Source organism: Dromiciops gliroides, chromosome 1, assembly GCF_019393635.1.
Source record: "Dromiciops gliroides isolate mDroGli1 chromosome 1, mDroGli1.pri, whole genome shotgun sequence".
Taxonomy (NCBI): domain Eukaryota; kingdom Metazoa; phylum Chordata; class Mammalia; order Microbiotheria; family Microbiotheriidae; genus Dromiciops; species Dromiciops gliroides.
The window spans coordinates 632,859,177-632,877,645 of record NC_057861.1 but is presented as its reverse complement, the minus strand read 5'-3'; the positions used below and the strand labels follow the sequence as shown (position 1 = coordinate 632,877,645).

At 38.5% G+C, this 18,469-nt stretch overlaps 1 protein-coding gene across 1 annotated transcript in view; it reads right to left on the bottom strand.

Annotated features, from left to right (window-relative positions):
- Window positions 1-18,469, bottom strand: part of LOC122753085 (phospholipid-transporting ATPase ABCA3-like) — a 265,236-nt gene that overhangs the window by 36,717 nt on the left and 210,050 nt on the right. Inside the window, exons 17-20 of the mRNA XM_044000190.1 lie at window positions 16,444-16,606; window positions 14,222-14,525; window positions 2,772-2,903; window positions 441-669 (exon numbers count right to left, since the gene is read on the bottom strand). Coding sequence (XP_043856125.1) covers window positions 441-669; window positions 2,772-2,903; window positions 14,222-14,525; window positions 16,444-16,606 — 828 coding nt within the window. The remainder of the gene's footprint in view (window positions 1-440; window positions 670-2,771; window positions 2,904-14,221; window positions 14,526-16,443; window positions 16,607-18,469) is intronic.

Below are 18,469 nucleotides of genomic sequence, written 5' to 3'. Positions count from 1 at the left end.
AAATCTTACCTTCTACAGGAAGTCTTTCCCAGTGCCTTCCCTCTGTTGATTATCTCCAATTTATTCTGTTTATAGCTTGTTGTTTTCATGTTGTCCTCCCCATTAGACTCTGAGCTCTTTGAGATCAGGGACTATCTTTTGCCTTTCTTGGTATCACCAGCACTTAGCACAGTGCCTGGCACATAGTAGGAACTTAATAAATGTTTGTTGTCTGACATGAGCTAGTAAGTATGAGGCAAGATTTGAACCCAAGTCTTCCTAACTCCAATTCCATCATGTATCCACTAATTAAGGTAGCCTTCAAGAGTATAATATCTAAACTTAATAAACAGGTAGAGAAGAAGTACTACAGAGATATATTGTCTTATTTTCATAAGAAAGGAAGTTACACATACTGAAGGAGATTATCAAAAGCATTGTTTAAACGAAGTGGAAAGTAAGGGTTGTTGGTGACTGTAATGGAAGCCCCAGAGCCAAAAAACCACTTGTAGAGAATATTATCCACCATTGACAAGGCCATGGGAGCACTATGGTAAGCCTGGTTATTGAATAGAGTAGTGATGACTGTTTGATTCTCCACATCTTGCAAGGACATTGCCATAATAAACTGTTCATCGAAGGTATCACATTCCTCTACTGCTTTCAATAGCAGGAAATCTTCTATAGGATCTAGGATTGGGAAGCAACATTAGAATGTCAGTCAACTGGCACTGATTGAATACCTTCTATGTCCATAGCAATGAATCGATGTGAGGATAATACAAACAAAATTGAATATATAAGTCACAGAATCATAGACTCTCAGACAGGGAATATAGTTTAAAACCTTCATATGACATTAAGTCTCAGAAAGAGAATATAAATTCTCTAAGGTCACACAACTATTATCGGTTTGGTCTTCAGATGTCATCTGGGGACAGAAACCAAAGAACATTAGGAGGGCTGTAACTAGAAATAATGACACTCAGGGAAAATATAGGGGTGGGGGAGACCTTGGGCCAAAAAGATATTCTCTGGACACATGATTCTGTGGAAGTCGAGTTGCTGCCTCATGTCAGGGAACATTGTTTTAACAATAACAACTTATTTCCCCCATGTACCTTTCTGATCTCTTAACCCATTCTCTTTTTGTGTACTTGTAAGGTTTTCCACCGTGTGTATGTTTTTTAAATACCAGGTCTCCACATCTTGCCCAGACTAGAAGTCCAGAGCTCCTCATGGGTGTGATCCCACCACTGACTAATCAGTGTAGGAGCTCTGACTTATTGTTTCCAACCAGGGCCAGTTGATTTCTCCTTAGAAAATGATCCTCCCTCCCCCACCCTACTTGGCCTCCCAGATACTGGGGCTTACCATATTTGTGATGAACTTAGTGTGGACACCCAATAAGCATAAACCACTCTATCTCAGAACCCCTGAGCTAAAGATATCTTCTATCCTCATCTTCCCTGGTAGTTGGGATTATAGGCATGTGCCACCATGCCTGCATTGTTTTTTTCAAAGGCTTTCTAAAAACCAACAATCAATAAGCACAGTGGGGTCTAATATTCTCTATATCTCTCAGTTAGCTGTATAATTATAATAACCTGGTCCACTGTAGTGTGAGATTTTCACCAACCCTTAGAGCTAAGTGATTCAACTTTAAATAAATCAGTTCTTTGACTAAAATAATGTGATTTAATGTGCTTTACCTATTTCTTTGGTAGCTGAAATGAATAATAATGCAACAAATAGGAGTAGATATTATGTAATATGTTCTTATGTATTGTGAACTTGTCCCTTGACCATCATAACAAGTCCATTTATAATATGATTAAATGGTCAATGAGGCACTATCTTTAAGCTAAATGAACCAATCAGCACTGGAGATTGTTTGATTTTAGGAGTTTGCCATAACTATTTCCCATTTGGCCAACTGCCAACTGTGAGGGGCACCCCTAAGCTCATGTTCATGGTTTTTTAGATGATGACCATTTGTCAATGCTCATGTTCTGTACCATTTGAAATAAGCTCAGAAGATACTATGGGAGGAATTTTGCCTAAAATTAGTAGGGTATATAAGCATTTAAATCTTTCTGGGGTATAAAAACCACCAGATCCCTAGACTAAGGATCTTTGCAGGCTTACCTCTGTCAGAGACCAGCTTTCTTGTGAGATAGGCCCTCTATCAATAAACCTGTTTTCTACGGCTTGGAGACTTTGCTGTTTCTCTTTCTTCGTCGGACTTACAAATTTTCGTGACAGTAGAAAACCACCTTCAAGAAGCCTGTCTGGAAGGGCAGCTAGGTGGCACAGTGGATAAAGCATGGGCCCTGGAGTCAGGAGGACCTGAGTTCAAATCTGGCCTCAGACACTTAACACTTACTAGCTGTGTAACCCTAGGCTTAACCCCAGTTGCCTCACCAAAAAAAAAAAAAAAAAAAAAAGAAGCCTGTCTGGAGGCAGAGCCAAGATGGAGGAGTAGAGGAGAGCATTCCAGCCAAGTTCTCCCAACATTGTCCTCCAAACAACTTTAAAATATTGTGTCAAATTGAATTTTGGAGCAACATAGCCAACAAAAGATTGAGGTGAGACATTTGGGTGAGAGATGGTTTGGAGCATATGCAATAGCAATACCAGCTGTGGTCTTACAGGCAACAGTCTCAGAAGCTCTCACCATCCAGAGTATGTAGGGGGATTGGATAATTGGCCAGAAAGAAATTGTAGGGGATGACTCATGAGTGGGCACTGGGCACAGGACCAGTTGTACTTGGCAACTCCATTTCCCATACCCGGTTCTGGGTCACAGTTCCAGGACAGAGAGGAGCACTTGTGTTCCTCACAAGGGAGCAGGAGCCCTGGACACAAGTCTAGAGCATAGAGGAGCACTAATGCTTGTGATAGCAAGGAAGCAGGGACCCTTCCTGAAGACCATGAGAGCAGGATCACATGACTGTGGAAGCACTGAAAACTTACAAACCTTAAGAACTAGCTGTGAAAACAGCTGGGTAAAAAAGCCAGAAGCTTGGGACAATGACACCACTGTTATCCCAAGGTGAGCAGAGGTTAATTCTATTATAAAATTCAAAGTCAAGAAATAGGCTAGAAAAATGAGCCAACAATAACAAGAAGAACCTTTCCATAAAAAGCTACTATGGTAACAGAAAAGTTCAACACACAAACTCAGAAAGAGACAAAGACATGAAAATATTTATAAGCAAAGCCTCAGATAAAAATGAAGATTTGACACAAGTCCAATAAACATTTCTAGAAGAGATAATGAGCAAAGATACAGAAAAGGAGTAAAAATGTTTTTAAAAATCAGGAGGGCAGCTAGGTGGCGCAGTAGATAGAGCACCGGCCCTGGATTCAGGAGGACCTGAGTTCAAATCTGACCTCAGACACAATACTTACTAGCTGTGTGACCCTGGGTAAGTCACTTAACCCTCACTGCCCTGCCAAAAAACCAAAACAACACAAAATCAAATAAGAGCAAGAGTGGAAAATTGGGGAAAGAAATGAAAGCAATGCCTGAAAATTACAAAAAAATAATTAATAGTTTGTTAGAGAGGCATGAAAATGCTGAAAAAATAATTCATTAATAATTAAAAGTTGGTCCATTCCTATTAAAAATACTAGAAAACATAGGAACAAATGGAGCTTACCTTAAAATGATAAGTGCTATCTAACTAAAACCATCAGCAAGCATTTATCTGTAGTGGGGATAAACTACAAGCCTTTTCAGTAAGATCAGGGTGAAGCAAAGATGTCCATTATCACTACTATTATTCAACCTTGTACTAGAAATGCTAGCTATAGCAATAAGACAAGAAAAAGAAATTGAAGGAATTAGAAGAGGCAATGAGGAAACAATCACTTTTTGCAGATAATATGATGGTATACTTAGAGAATCCCTGAGACTCAACTAAAAACTAGTTGAAACAATGAACAACTTTAGCAAAGTTGCAGGATATAAAATAAGTCCACATAAATCATCAGCATTTCTCTATATGACCAACGGTGTCCAGCAGGAAGAGATAGAAAGAGAAATTCCATTTAATATAACTACAGACAACACAAAACACTTGGGAGTCTACCTGCTAAGGCAAACCCAGGAACTGTATGAACATAATTACAAAATACTTTTCACATAAATCATGACAGATCTAAACAAGTGGATAAATACTAATTGCTCATGGGTAAACTGAATCAATATGATAAAAATAATTTTATCTAAATTATTTTGCTTATTCAGTGCCATACCAATTAAACTACCCAAAATTATTTTATAGGACTAGAAAAAATCATAACAAAATTTATCTGGGAGAGCAAAAGGTCCAGAATATCAAAGGAATCAATAGAAAATGTGAAGGAAGGTGGCCTAGCAGTCCCAGACCTCAAACTGTATTACAAAGCAATAATCATCAAAACAATCTTGTACTGGCTAAGAAATAGAGTGGTGGATTAGTGTAATAGGTTAAGTATACAATATACAGTAAATGATCATAGTAATAAAGTATTTGATAAACCCAAAGGGCCAAGCTTTGGGGGCAAGAATTTACCATTTGACAAAACCTGCTGGGAAAACTGGAAAGCTGTCTGATAGAAACCAGGCACAGATCAACATCCCACACTGTAATAAGGTAAAATATGGGTACATGATTTAGACATAAAGGGTGATGTCATAGGAAAATTAGGGGAGCATGGGAAAAAATTACCTGTCAGATCTATGATAAAGGAAGATTTTATGATCAAACAAGAGAGAGAATCATGGTAAGTAAAAAGGATAATTTTGATTACATGAAAATAAAAAAGGTTTTGCACAAACAAAACCAATGTAGCCAAAATGAGAAGGAAAGCAGGAAAATGGGAAAAGATTTTGACAGCAAGGTTCTATAATAAAGGCCTAATTTCTCAAATATGTATATATGGAAGTGAGTCAATTAAAAAAATAAGAGCCATTCCTCAATTGATAAATTGTCGAAGGATATAGACAGTTTTCAGAAGAAATCAAAGCTATCAATAGACATGAAAAAATGCTCTAAAATATTAATAGTTAGAGAAATGAAAATTAAAACAACTTAAAGGTACCACCACACACCAATTAGGTTTGCTAAAATGACATAAAAGGAAAATGAGAAATGCTGGAGGGGATGTGGAAAAATAGGGACACTAATACATTGTTGGTGGAGTTGTGAACTGGTCCAATCATCCTGGAGAACAATTTGGAATGATATCCAAATGGATATAAAACCGTACACGTCTTTTGACTCAACAATAACATTAGTAGGTATCCCAAAGGGATCAAAGAAAAAGGGAAAGGACCTATCTGTACAAAAATATTTATAGCACTTCTTTTTGTGGTGGCAAAGAATTGGAAATTAAAGGGATGCTATCATAAGGTTAGGCCTGATGATCTTGAGTCCATCATGCTGGTCTCCCCTTCAAGGAATTGTTTAGTTGTTCAGTTGCGTATGACTTTTTGTGGGCTTTAGAACACCAGGACCTTCTATCCTCCACTGTCTCCCAAAGACTGTCCAAGTTCATATTCATTGTTTCCATGATACTATCTATCCATCTCATCCTCTGTTGCCCCCTTCTCCTTTTGTCTTCAATCTTTCCCAATATCAGGGTCTTTTTCCATTAAGTCCCATCTTCTCATTATGTGGCCAAAGTATTTAAGCTTCAGCTTCAGAATTTGATGTATTAGTGAATAGTTTCAATTAATTTCTTCAAGTATTGACTAATTTGATCTCCTTACTGTTCAAGGAACTCTCAAAAGTCTTCTGCAGCACCACAATTTGAAGACATCAATTTTATGGTGCTTATCTTTCCTTATAGTCCAATTCTCACAGCCATACACTGTTACTGAAAAACCAAAGCTTTGACTATATGGACCTTTGTTGGCAAGGTGATGTCTTTGCCTTTTAGTATACTGTTCAGATTTGCCATAGCAAATGGCTGCAGGTTCTATCTGCAGTGATCTTTTAGCCCAAACATCTGACACCAATTCCATTTCATCCCTCTCTATTTGCCAGGAAATAGTAGGATCAGTTGTCATGATCTTTGTTTTTTTGATGTTAAGTTTCAAGTCAGCTTTTATACTTGTCTTTTTCACCTTCATCAGGAGGCTTCCTTTTTATTTTTAAACATTTAAGGTAATAGTTTTATTTTTCTCAAATTTGAAAAAAGACACAGTAAAGATGTAATGTTATTTAATATTACTGAAATACCATTACTAACTTGCAAATTTTAGCCATAGAGCTGATCAATTTTGATGACATTGATTTTTTCAGTTCATGTGATTTTTTTATCCCCCCTAAATTTTTTGGTTTTGTTTCTTTTTTTGAAACAAAGTGATCATTTTTAAAAGTAATAAACATTTTTATTTATAGTTTTGAATTTCAATTTTTATCCTTTCTTCCCTCCCTCTCTTATCCCCTCCCTGCAATCAGATATGGGTTATACATGTACAGTTATGTCAAACATTACCATAGTAGTAATTTTGTACAAGAAAACTTGAATAGAAGAAAAAAATGAAAGAAAGTGAAAAATAGCATGCTTTAGTCTATGTTCTATAAATATAATTTCTTTCTTTGGAGGTGGATAGTATGTTTCACTGATAGTCCTTTGGGATTGTCTTGGATCATTGTACTGTTGAGAATAGTTGTCATTCACAGTTCAAAGAATATTGCTGTCTCTGTGCACAGTGTTGTCTTGGTTCTGCTCACTTCACTATACATCAGTTCATACAAGTCTTTCCAGGACTTTCTGAAGTCATCCTGCTTGTCATTTCTTATAGCACAATAGTATTCCATCACTATCATATACCACAGCTTGTTTAGCCATTCCTCAATTGATGGGCATTCCTTTGATTTCCAATCTTAGCCACCACAAAAAGAGCTGCTATAAATATTTTTTTACAAATAGGTCTTTTTCTCCTTTTAGGAATATCTTTGGGATATAAACCTAGCAGTGGTATTGCTGGATCAAAGAGTATGCATAGTTCTATAGCCCTTTGGGCATAGATAAGCCTATAGAATGTAATCATGGAAAAATAGTGACAGCAATATTTTTAAAGGTGTGAGAAAATTATTAATAATGGTATGTTTTGGGGCGGCTAGGTGGTGCAGTGGATAAAGCACCGGCCTTGGATTCAGGAGTACCTGAGTTCAAATCTGGCCTCAGACACTTGACACTTACTAGCTGTGTGACCCTGGGCAAGTCACTTAATTGCCCCGAAAAAAAAATGGTATGTTTTGGGGACTCAGGGACTTCTCCCCCACCCAACACACACACACACACACACACACACACACACACACACACACAGGAACTCTGGCTGGTTTTGCAGGGCCAGTCCAGAGTCAGGAAAATTTCAAAGGAAATATAGATTGACTTTCCTGACTGACTAAAGGAAGTTAACTCACCTAAGATCACCCTCAAGTCATGCCAATCAATGGACTTGAATGTTACTGGCCAATTAGCTTGGACCAAGGTGCAGTGACCCATCTCTACTTGGGAGAGGTTAAAAACCCATGAGAGGGGTCTCTCGTTCTCTTTTTGTATGCTCTTCCCTCTCCCATGCTGCCCTCTGGCTCTTGCTCTGTATCCTAGGTAAGTAGGGCTTCTGAACTTTCAGAGCCATGTGCTCTCTCTTTACTAACATTTAATATGCTTTAATAAATACTTAATGCCCCAAACTGGTGCTCTAGCCTCTAATTTCTAAATAATAATATATTAGAAACCCCAGCTAAATTCCCTAAAACTTGGGACAGAGATAGGCACCCCCATAAATTTTCTTTTCTTTTCTTTCTTTCTTTCTTTCTTTCTTTCTTTCTTTCTTTCTTTCTTTCTTTCTTTCTTTCTTTCTTTCTTTCTTTCTTTCTTTCTTTTTGTGGGGCAATGAGGGTTAAGTGACTTGCCCAGGGTCACATAGCTAGTACCTGTCAAGTGTCTGAGGCTGGATTTGAACTCAGGTCCTCCTGAATCCAGGGCTGGCGCTTTATCCACTGCACCACCTAGCTTCCCAGGCCATAAATTTTCAAACAACACAAAGGTAAGTATAGCTCTGAGCCCCCAAATAACATTTTGTCAGCCACCCCCAATCCCCTGTTTTTCTTTTTTCTTTTTGTGTGGGGCAATGGGGGTTAAGTGACTTGCCCAGGGTCACACAGCTAGTAAGTGTCAAGTGTCTGAGGCCGAATTTGAACTCAGGTACTCCTGACTCCAGGGCCGGTGCTCTATCCACTGAGCCATCTAGCTGCCCCAATCCCCTGTTTTTCTGAGCCCTAATATACAAATCGGCGAGCTCCAGGGAGGTAACCCAAAATCACAGGATAAGAACTCCACTCTCAGAAGGGTATCTTGAAGCCTGCCCTTCCTGCTGAATGGACCTATGTCTCTCTGCTCCCCATTGCTGCACTGCTTTGATTTGAGTTATGCTCTAGATTAGTGTGTATGCCTGAGTTGTATATTGGGTCCCATTTTCTCTCTCCCGACCCCCTCTTCCCCAATGCTTACAATAAATCTTTGCATTGAACTGATTCCTATTGTTTTACATGTTGTTTGTCTTTCTTTTTTTTTAAAATAATAAACATTTTTATAGTTTTGAGTTCCAAATTGTATCTCTCCTTCCCTCCCTCCTCTCCCCCCTCCCTGAGGTGGTAAGTAATCAGATGTGGGATATACATGTGCAATTATGTAAAACATTACCATACTAGTCGTTTTGTATAAGAAAACAAATAAAAGAAAAAAATGAAAGAAAGCGAAAATAGCATGCTTCAGTCTGTGTTCATTCAATATCAGTTCTTTCTTTGGAGGTGGATAGTATGCTTCACCATTAGTCTTTTGGGATTGTTTTGGATTATTGTATTTACATGTTGTTTTCAGCATCTACACTCATTAAGGGATTGTTTTCCCTGATATCTCTGGCTGGTCCATGGATCTCTCTTTAGACATAAAAATGGGTAACCCCAGCAATACCACTTTTGGGTCTTTTCCCAAAGAGATCATGAAAAAGGCAAAAGGACCCACATGTGCAAAAATACTTATAGTTGCTCTTTTTGTGGTGGCAAGCAATTGGAAGTTGAGGGGATGCCCATCAATTGGGGAATGGCTGGACAAGTTGTGGTATATGAATGTAATGGAATACTATTGCGCTGTAAGAAACGATGAGCAGGAGGAGTTCAGAGAAACCTGGAGGCTCTTGCATGGGCTGATGATGAGTGAGATGAGCAGAACCAGGAGAACATTGTGCACAGTATCATCAACATTGTGTGTTGATCAACTGTGATAGACTAGATTCTTCTCACCAATCCAATGGTACAGAAAGTTCCAAAGGACTCATGATGGAAAAGGCTCTCCAAATCCAGAAAAAAAGAAAGAAAGAAACTGTGGAATATGGATGCTGATTGGATCATACTATCTCTTTTGTTTTTGGTGCTGTTATTTTTCTTTTTGGAGGTTTTTCCTTCTTGCTCTGATTCTTCTTTGTATAACATGACTAATGCAGAAATATGTTTAATGTTATATATCAGACTACCTGCTGTCTAGGGGAGGGGGGAGGGAGGGAGAAAAATTTGAAATTTGAAATCTTATCTAAACAAAGGTTGAAAACTTAAATTAATTAATTAATTAAAAAAATAAAAATGGCTAACTAAACAAGGACTTAACCTGTTGATAACTGCACCTACATTGGGGGAGCAAGGCATTATGTGTCTAGTCATAAAAAACAAGGGTCAACAGAGGAACCCTTTGTTCTCCCAGAAGGGACTCCCTTATGCCAGAGGACTGTCTCAAAACAGATGCCCATCCTTTGGGGAATAGTTAAATAATATGGAATATAAGATATGACAAAGGAAATGAGTTTAGAAAAACCTAGGAAGACCTATATTAATTAATAGTGAAGTGTGCAGAACCAGGAGAACATTGTACACAGTAACAACAATATTATAATAATGAACAACTGTGAAAGACTTTGCTACTCTGATCAAGACAGTGATCCATGACAGTGCCAAAGGGCTCATGATGAAAAATGCTATCCAATACAAACCTTTAGGTGGGGCTTTTCATCCTCCTCACAGCCTGGTCCCAGAGTACCATCCTTACCTTGTGATGCAGAGATCCCCGTCCTGTGCTCTAAGACTCAGCCAAAGAAGCCCCTTTCCTTACACCACTCTCCATCTATGGGCTCCATGCCTTCACACAGACCATACCCCACAGCTGTAATATACTGTCTCTTCAGACTCCCAGGCTCCTGCTCACATGCCACTTGGGACGGAAAGTCTTCCCTGATCCTCCCAGGTGCTAGTCCCCTCCCTCCCTTGCTAATTTTTATCTAAGCACATGTTTGTATTTATTTTCTTTCTTTTTTCATTAACAAACACTTAATAAGCACTTATTACATGAAAGGAACTTCCTAATTTAAATGGTAGGAGATCACCACCCCATCCTATCTCAGTGCATATACCCAGTGACTAAATATTAAATATATTTGAGGTAGGTGTTGAGGTGTACTGAGGAAAACTTTTGATGAAGAAAGAATATCTTGGTGTGCTCTTCTAGGCACCCCCTTGGACTCTTCTCAGAAAACATTGGGACATGCACTTACCCAACACTCCCTTTACTTTAATATTCAGGGCCAGCAATTCTTCCCAATCCTCCCTTAAATAAATTTATTTATTTTTTAAAAATGCTATCCATCTCCAAAAAGAGAACTGATGCACTCTGAGTGCAAATGGAAGAATACTTTTTTCACTTTGTTTCTTGCTTTTTTTCAACATGGCTAATATGGAAATATATTTTGTATAACTTCATATGTATAATGAATATCATATTGCTTGCCTTCTCAATGGGTAGGGAGGTGGGAAGCTGAAGGGAAGGAGAGAATTTGGAACTTAATTTGTTTTTAATGAATGTTAAAGAAAAACAAAAAAAAAATCCTGCTTTCTCATGTTTTCATTGAGTATACTCTTAGTGCATGAATAGAGTACTTTCATAAAGATTTTATAGATATGATAAAGAAGGCCCCTCCCCCATACATTTTTTTGGGGTGGGGCAATGAGGGTTAAGTGACTTGCCCAGGGTCACACACCTAGTAAGTGTCAAGTGTTTGAGGCCAGATTTGAACTCAGGGTCTCCTGAATCCAGGACCAGTGCTTTATCCACGTCGCCACCTAGCTGCACCCCCATACATTTTTATGGTAAAATTCATGGGATTTTCCCTCTCCCAATTATTCTTTTTATCTTAGGAATGAATTTATGGGCACTTTAAATACTAAACAATGTACAGGTCAAAGAATAAATCTTAGAATCAGTAAACAATATTATCAGAGAAAATGATCATAAGGAGACAATATGCCATAACATGTAACTACCGACAAAGCAATATCTGCCAACCCATTCATTAACAAAAGAGGTAACAGACCAATGAAGAAATGAACTTAGGCATGAAACAACAGCAACATCATAGAAATATAAAAAAGCAGAAGCTCCAAAATTTTTTTTAAAATAGAAATTTTGAAAACCAAGGAGTCCCTTTCCCCTTGTCCTATCACTGATAATGCCTTGTCAAAACCCACCTTTGCCACCTTCTTTCTTTTTCACAGATTATTGAAAAAAGCTAGAGAAGAAAGTCATGAAAGAACGTTGACTGTTTCAGGACATGTTACATAACCTCAACTGGGCTCCCATGGTGTAGGGCAACATTCTTATACTTCCCTCCTCAATTCGCTACCTGTTCAGCATAGCAGCTATTCTAAACCTTCTCAGCCCTCTTCAAGGGCCCCATGGCACCTCCTTTCCCTCCTTCAGCTGAGGACCTTACCTCATACTTCACTGAAAAAACCGAGGCCATGTATCAAGGGCTCTCTCATCTTTCTTCCTTCTTATCTCAAATCACTCAGGTGTCTTCCCCCACTAACTTTTCCTGCACTCCTATCTCACATGAAGGAGTGGCCCTTCTTTCTGCCAAGGCAAACCCCTCTACCTGCACAAGGGATCCAATTTCATCCTGTATTCCCCAGTAGATCCCCCCTACAATAATTCCCACTCTCATTTATTTTCAAGTTCTCCCTGACTAGTAGATGCTTCCCTTCTGCCTACAAACATGCCCATTTATCCCCCATCCTCAAAAAACCTTCACTCAATCCATGAATCCCCACTAGCTACTCTCCTTTATCTTTCCTCCCTTTTGAGGCTAAACTTCTTGAAAAGACCACATATATTAGGTGCCTCCACTTCCTTTCCTGTCATTCTCTTAATTCCGCAGTCTGACTTCTGACCTCATCATTCAACTGACACAGCTCTGTGGAATGCACTGGGGTAGAAAAGGGGCCTGAAGTCTGCAGCACTCTGCCTGGAGATACTCCAAAGGTCCCTCAAGCCCATAGCACTATGAGTTTTGTGAAAATAAAGCTGGAGGATAGATGGTGGGCCTCCAACTGCTAGTATTCTGAGTGTAGACATGCCAAAGGAAGTAGAAATCAGAGATAGGAGCCCAGGAAGTTCTATCAGGAATAATCAGGTCCCAACCATAGTATCCAAGAGTATGGGAGGGATGGGGAGAAGTCTGGTTATTACATGAAAACCTAAAACAGGAAATGAGGCTGGACTTATGAGTAAGCAAAAGAAGATACCATAAATAATGAAAAAAGATTGAGTCAAGAGAAGCCCATGAAGTAAAAACCCAGAAAAATACAACTTTATAGGAACTATAAGCAAAGCTGCAGGGAAAATGGTTTGGCCCCAATGGGCTATGAAAATAGCTAGAAAAAATGAAGGATATAAGAAATGAAATTATTATTCAAATAAGAGCTCTGGAAGAAATAACTGGAAAGATAATAGATAGTTTAAAACAGAAGAAAAACTTTACTCACATAATGGACTCTCTGAACAATAGAAGGGAGCAAAAAGAACTCAATGACTCCCTAGAGACAATAATAATTATGATGACAAAGTCAAAAGATTTTTTAAAATAAAAGGAAACGCGAAGTATCAACTATTCTAAAAAACTGACCTGGAAAATCTGTCAAGGAAAGATAATTTAAGACTCATCAAATCTGGGGTAGAGCCAAGATGGTAGAGAGAACTGAACATTTCTACTTGAGCTCTCCCAACCCAACTCTCTAAACTTCTTTTTCAAAATACCTCAAAACAAATTCTGAATGGGATAAGAGAAAAAGTCACAGTATCTTCTTTTTGCAGTCCAGGGCAGCTTAAGAAGACTCAAAGAGAAGTCTGTGTGTGAACATTGGGATGGAAGCTTCCAGGAGTTCCTGGAAGAAGTACCAGCTATGGGGCCTGGAGGCTATGGCAGAAGAAGCAGCAGTGGTGGTGCCAAGAGGGATAAGGGGACTAAAGCCTCAGTTAGAAAGATACCACAGAGGACTCCTATTATGCCAGTACTGGGTAGAAGACCCCCACAGGCCAGAGAGAGAGAGTCTGCTCCATAGAGAGAATCACTAGGAGAACCAGCAGCCATCTTGTTAGCTTCACTTACCACCTCTGGCCTAGATCCTTTAATAAATTTGACTTCAGATGTGTACATTCTGTATCTGGGATGGCTTGAATTTCTCTGGTATTTTCACTGACTTAACACAAAATTGTCCAGTTAGTAAGCATTTGTTGATAAATTTTAGGAAAAATGGGCAGAAGAGTCACATCACTTCTTCCCTCTAGTAGGTCCCTAAGGCCTCAGACATACATGGATGAGATATTCCAATGCTTTTGGCTGTCAACTTTGCTTTCTAGAGTTTGTTGTTCTGAAAACTGTTTCTGTGCCTGACTGCACACAGTATGATGGCTATATTATTATAATTTATTTATTTTTGGTGCAGAAGACTTGTGATTTTCACATGTATGAGAAACTTCCTCTCCTAGTACAGACCAACATTTGTTAATTAGAGAGTCTTGGAAATTAGTCAAGCCTTAGAGAATTACTCGGGGCCACTGAAAGATTAAGTGATTTATTCAGGGTCATTATTTCCTTGAAAATGGTTCAGGCAGCAGGGTGACGGAATAGAAGGGGCAATGGATCTGGAGCCAGGAAACCCTGGTGTTAATCCCAGCTCGACAATGTAATCCTAGCACAACAGTGGGCAAATCCCTTTACTTGTGCAAGCCATGATCTTCTCATTTGTGAAATGAGGGAACTATTGATCTTTAAGGGTCCTAGCAGCACTAAAACCTGTGATGCCATAAGTATTCCCATATTACCAGTCCCTTTTCATGTGGTCCTTACCCATAACTTCCAGTGGTATGTGTCCCTCAGCTTTAATAGTCTTTGATAAGTGATCTGAGAATTTTGTCGGCAGCCTAGAAGTCTTAGAGATGAAGAAAGGCACAGTTGTACGGCCATACTTGTTCAAAGTCAGAAGTAGCTTGGGGGTTTTCTCCAACCTTAAATTCCTTCGAAAGACCTCGATACTGAACATGACACAAAGCAGAGGAACAACTGCCTGTGCTAATGTCATCTTCCAGTTGCGCCAAGTGAATAATACCTTCTTAATAAACATGGCGTAGATTTTCTGGCAATGAAGCATGAACTATAAGACAGAGGAGAGACTAGGAATTACAATAGTTACAGATCTAAGTATGTAAAGCAACTCCAAATCATTTGCAATTTATGGCTCAATGGCAGCTTAGTGCTAGAAAGATAACACATATTGTATAAATGATGACCTTGAACAATAAGCTTTAACAAAGTAAACAGATGTGTCACAACATAAGCATTCTGTTCTTCATACTGACATAATTTCATAAAATGACAACTCCTATTTTTATAGTGCTTTAAAGATTTGTATCCCCCGCCAAGTTTGTAAAAGCACTTTACACATTTTACTTCAGTAAATATCACAATTAAGTCTGTAGAATAGGTAGGGTAGCTATTATTATTCCCATTTTGTAGATGAGAAAATTGAGGCTCAGAGGCTGTGACTTACTGAAGGTCATACAACTTTTCAGTCAGTCATTAAACGAACTTTGCTAAGCACTATTATGTACCAGGCACTGTGATGGGGATGTAAAGAAAGGTGAAAGATGGTCTCAAGGAGTTCACTGTTTAATGGGGGAGACAAGATGCAACTATATTTATTTGTTGTTGTTGTTGTTGTTGTTGTTTGTTTGTTTTTTTAGTGAGGCAATTGGGGTTAAGTGACTTGTCCAGGGTCACACAGCTAGTAAGTGTTAAGTGTCTGAGGCCGGATTTGAACTCAGGTCCTCCTGACTCCAGGGCCGGTGCTCTATCCACTGCGCCATCTAGCTGCCCCTAAGATGCAACTATATTTAAATGAGCTATGTATAGCATAAATTGGACAGAAGGCTGAAAAGAGACCTTAGGTCTATAGCTCAATTTACTAAGGATTTCTTCTACTTCATCCCTGAACAGGGACTGTTCAACCTCTATTTCATGAAAAACAAATAGGCTGGACTTACCAGCTGAGATCTTCTTACTAGAAAAATAATCTCCAAAAAGATAAAAGAAAGATTTATGGCTCTCCCTATACTCTCAGTCTCCACTGCTCACAAATCATATTAATCTTCCTTATAAGATGCACCTCGGTCTTTTCAGGTATTCCAAAAATGCAAAGAACATTGTGATTACTATCTCTCAAGAATAAATATTTCTGTATGCTTATAAGAGCCCAAGTTTCTCCTCCAAGGGTAGTAGAAAAGGCACAAAGTCTGGGGTCAAAGAGTTTGAGTCCTGGCTCTATTTCTTTTTTTTTTCCTTTTCTCTTTCTTCCTTCCTTTGTTTTTTTTTTTTTTTTTTGCATGGGGCAATGAGGGTTAAGTGACTTGCCCAGGGTCACACAGCTAGTAAGTGTCAAGTGTCTGAGGCCGGATTTGAACTCAGGTCCTCCTGAATACAGGGCTGGTGCTTTATCCACCGTGCCACCTAGCTGCCCCTGGCTCTATTTCTTAATTGCTATGTGACTATAGTCAATTCACCCATCCTCTCTAGAGCTTCCTCTTCTATGAAATGTAAAACGGGAAAAAATACCTGTACATATTTCTCACAGGGTTGTTGTAAGGATAAAATGAGGTACGGTAACAAAAGTCCCATAGAAATGCCTGCTCTTCTTGGGATAGCATAAGGAGAATTGACACTTTTTTTTACTACTTCTTCTAGGGCTTTTTCAACTCTCTCCTCTGTCCGGTTAGAACCAGGACCCTGATCTTTAGTAATCCATTCACATTGAATGTGGCACCTTTGAATTACAAAGTGCCTGCATTATCATGCCCATTTTGCAGAACAAAAAACCTAGAAGCAATCTGTTCAGAGATACCAAGGAAGTAAACAGACTATATAGCAAATTCAACATCTTTTTCCCCCGTCTCTCCTGCACTTGATCTTGTGACATCTGTTTACCTCTTATGGCTGTTTTGAAGATCAAGTAAGAAAATGGGTTTCAAACAATTTGTAACCACGGAATGATGTAGAAATGCAGGTGATTCCCAAACCTGTGAGAGTCTTATGTAAGAGTTGTACTGCACACTTAATTTACTGTCCTTGGAGTAGGTAGTGAGATCCATTTTCTTCTTTGATTTGAGACTGGGCATTTCTGCTATAGAAGGGAGGTGGATGGCCTGAAGATCCATGCTGGAATCGACCTGTTTGCTAACCCTAAATCAAGAAACCATAAAGAATTAATTTCATTTTATTTGCATAGAGAGATGCCTATCTTCAAGCCTCTGTCTATCCATATCTTATCTGTTTGGTTCTTATCAAGCTGAGGTTCAGCACAATCTCTGAGAACATGATTCTCATGCAGGAAGAACATGATGGACCAACAAAGACTGGGCCTATATATTTAGAGTTGGGCTAGTGGGGACTGATAATAAAAACAACTAAAGCTGAGTTCACAGTGATATACACTATAGGCCCAAAGAGGCAGCTGCAAATGATGGAGAGAGAGACAGACAGACAGACATTCTGAATTTGTGAAGAAGGGGCTCTCCATTGCTACTCAGTTAGGACAAATGGGTCTTTGTTGAGAATGGGAAGTTATTCAAAGACTGCTACTTTGCTTTATCAACTTTTATTACTAGGTTGGCATACACATAAATACATTTCCCTGTAATTTGTAGCTAAGTTTTATTTTAATTCAGAGAATGTGATCCAAGGCAATGCAAAACTATCAAATGAAAAGAGTGTTTAGCACTGAAGTGGGGGAATGATGTACAGAACTGGATGGTACCTAGGACAATGTAATAACATCTAAGTTGTCAATAAATGTTTTTTAAATGCATGAGCTATTTCCTGAAACCTTGAAGTAGCAAAATTGTCTCATCTTCCTCAAAATTAAAAGAAACAAACATTTCTGTAGAAAACAACATTATCAATGAGCCTGGAATGGGATACTCAAACAGAACTGAGAAATCCAGGATTTTCCAGTACCAAAAACAAGGTAAGAAATTTAGGGACATAGGGTAAGATTCATATTATTTCTTTTCTTTTCTTTTTTTTTTTTTTGGTGGGGCAGTGAAGGTTAAGTGACTTGCCTAGGGTCATACAGCTAGTAAGTGTCAAGTGTCTGAGGCTGGATTTGAACTCAGGTCCTCCTGAATCCAGGGCCAGTACTTTATCCACTGCACCACCTAGCTTCCCCCAGAAGTTCTTTTCTTCAATGAATTTCTGTACCTCTTTTACCATTTTACCTTTTTAGTGTTTTAGCTTCTTATCATTAGTCCAATTCTCTTTTTTTAAGGTGTTATTTTCTTTCTTTCTTTTTTGTTTTTAATAGTATTTTATTTTATTTTTTCCAATTACATGTAAAGATAGTTTTCAACACTCATTTTTGTAAAATTTTTAGTTCTAAATTTCTCCCTTCCCCCTCTCAAAGACAGCAAGCAATCTGATATAGGTTATACAGTACAAGCATGTTAAACATATTTCTACATTAGTCATGTTGTGAAAGAAGAATCCGGGGGCAGCTAGGTGGCGCAGTGGATAAAGCACTGGCCTTGGATTCAGGAGGACCTGAGTTCAAATCCAGTCTCAGACACTTGACACTTAACTAGCTGTGTGACCCTGGGCAAGTCACTTAACCCTCATTGCCCTGCAAAAAAACCAAAACCAAAACAAAAGAAGAATCAGAACAAAAGGGAAAAAACAAAAGAAAGAAGAAACAAAAACAACAACAAAAGAAGTAAAAATAGTATGTTTTGATCTGCATTCAGACTCCATAGTTCTTTTTTCTGGATGTGGAAAGCATTTTCCACCATGAGTCTTTTGGAATTATCTTAGATCATTGTATTGCTGAGAAGATCTACGTCTATTACAACTGATCATTGCAAAGCATTGCTGTTACTGTGTGCAATGTTTTTCTGGTTCTGTTCACTTCACTCAGCATCAGTCTACTTAAATCTTTCCAGGTTTTTCTGAAATCTGCCTGCTCATCATTTCTTATACTATACTATACTATACTATACTATACTATACTATACTATACTATACTATACTATACTATACTATTATACTATAATA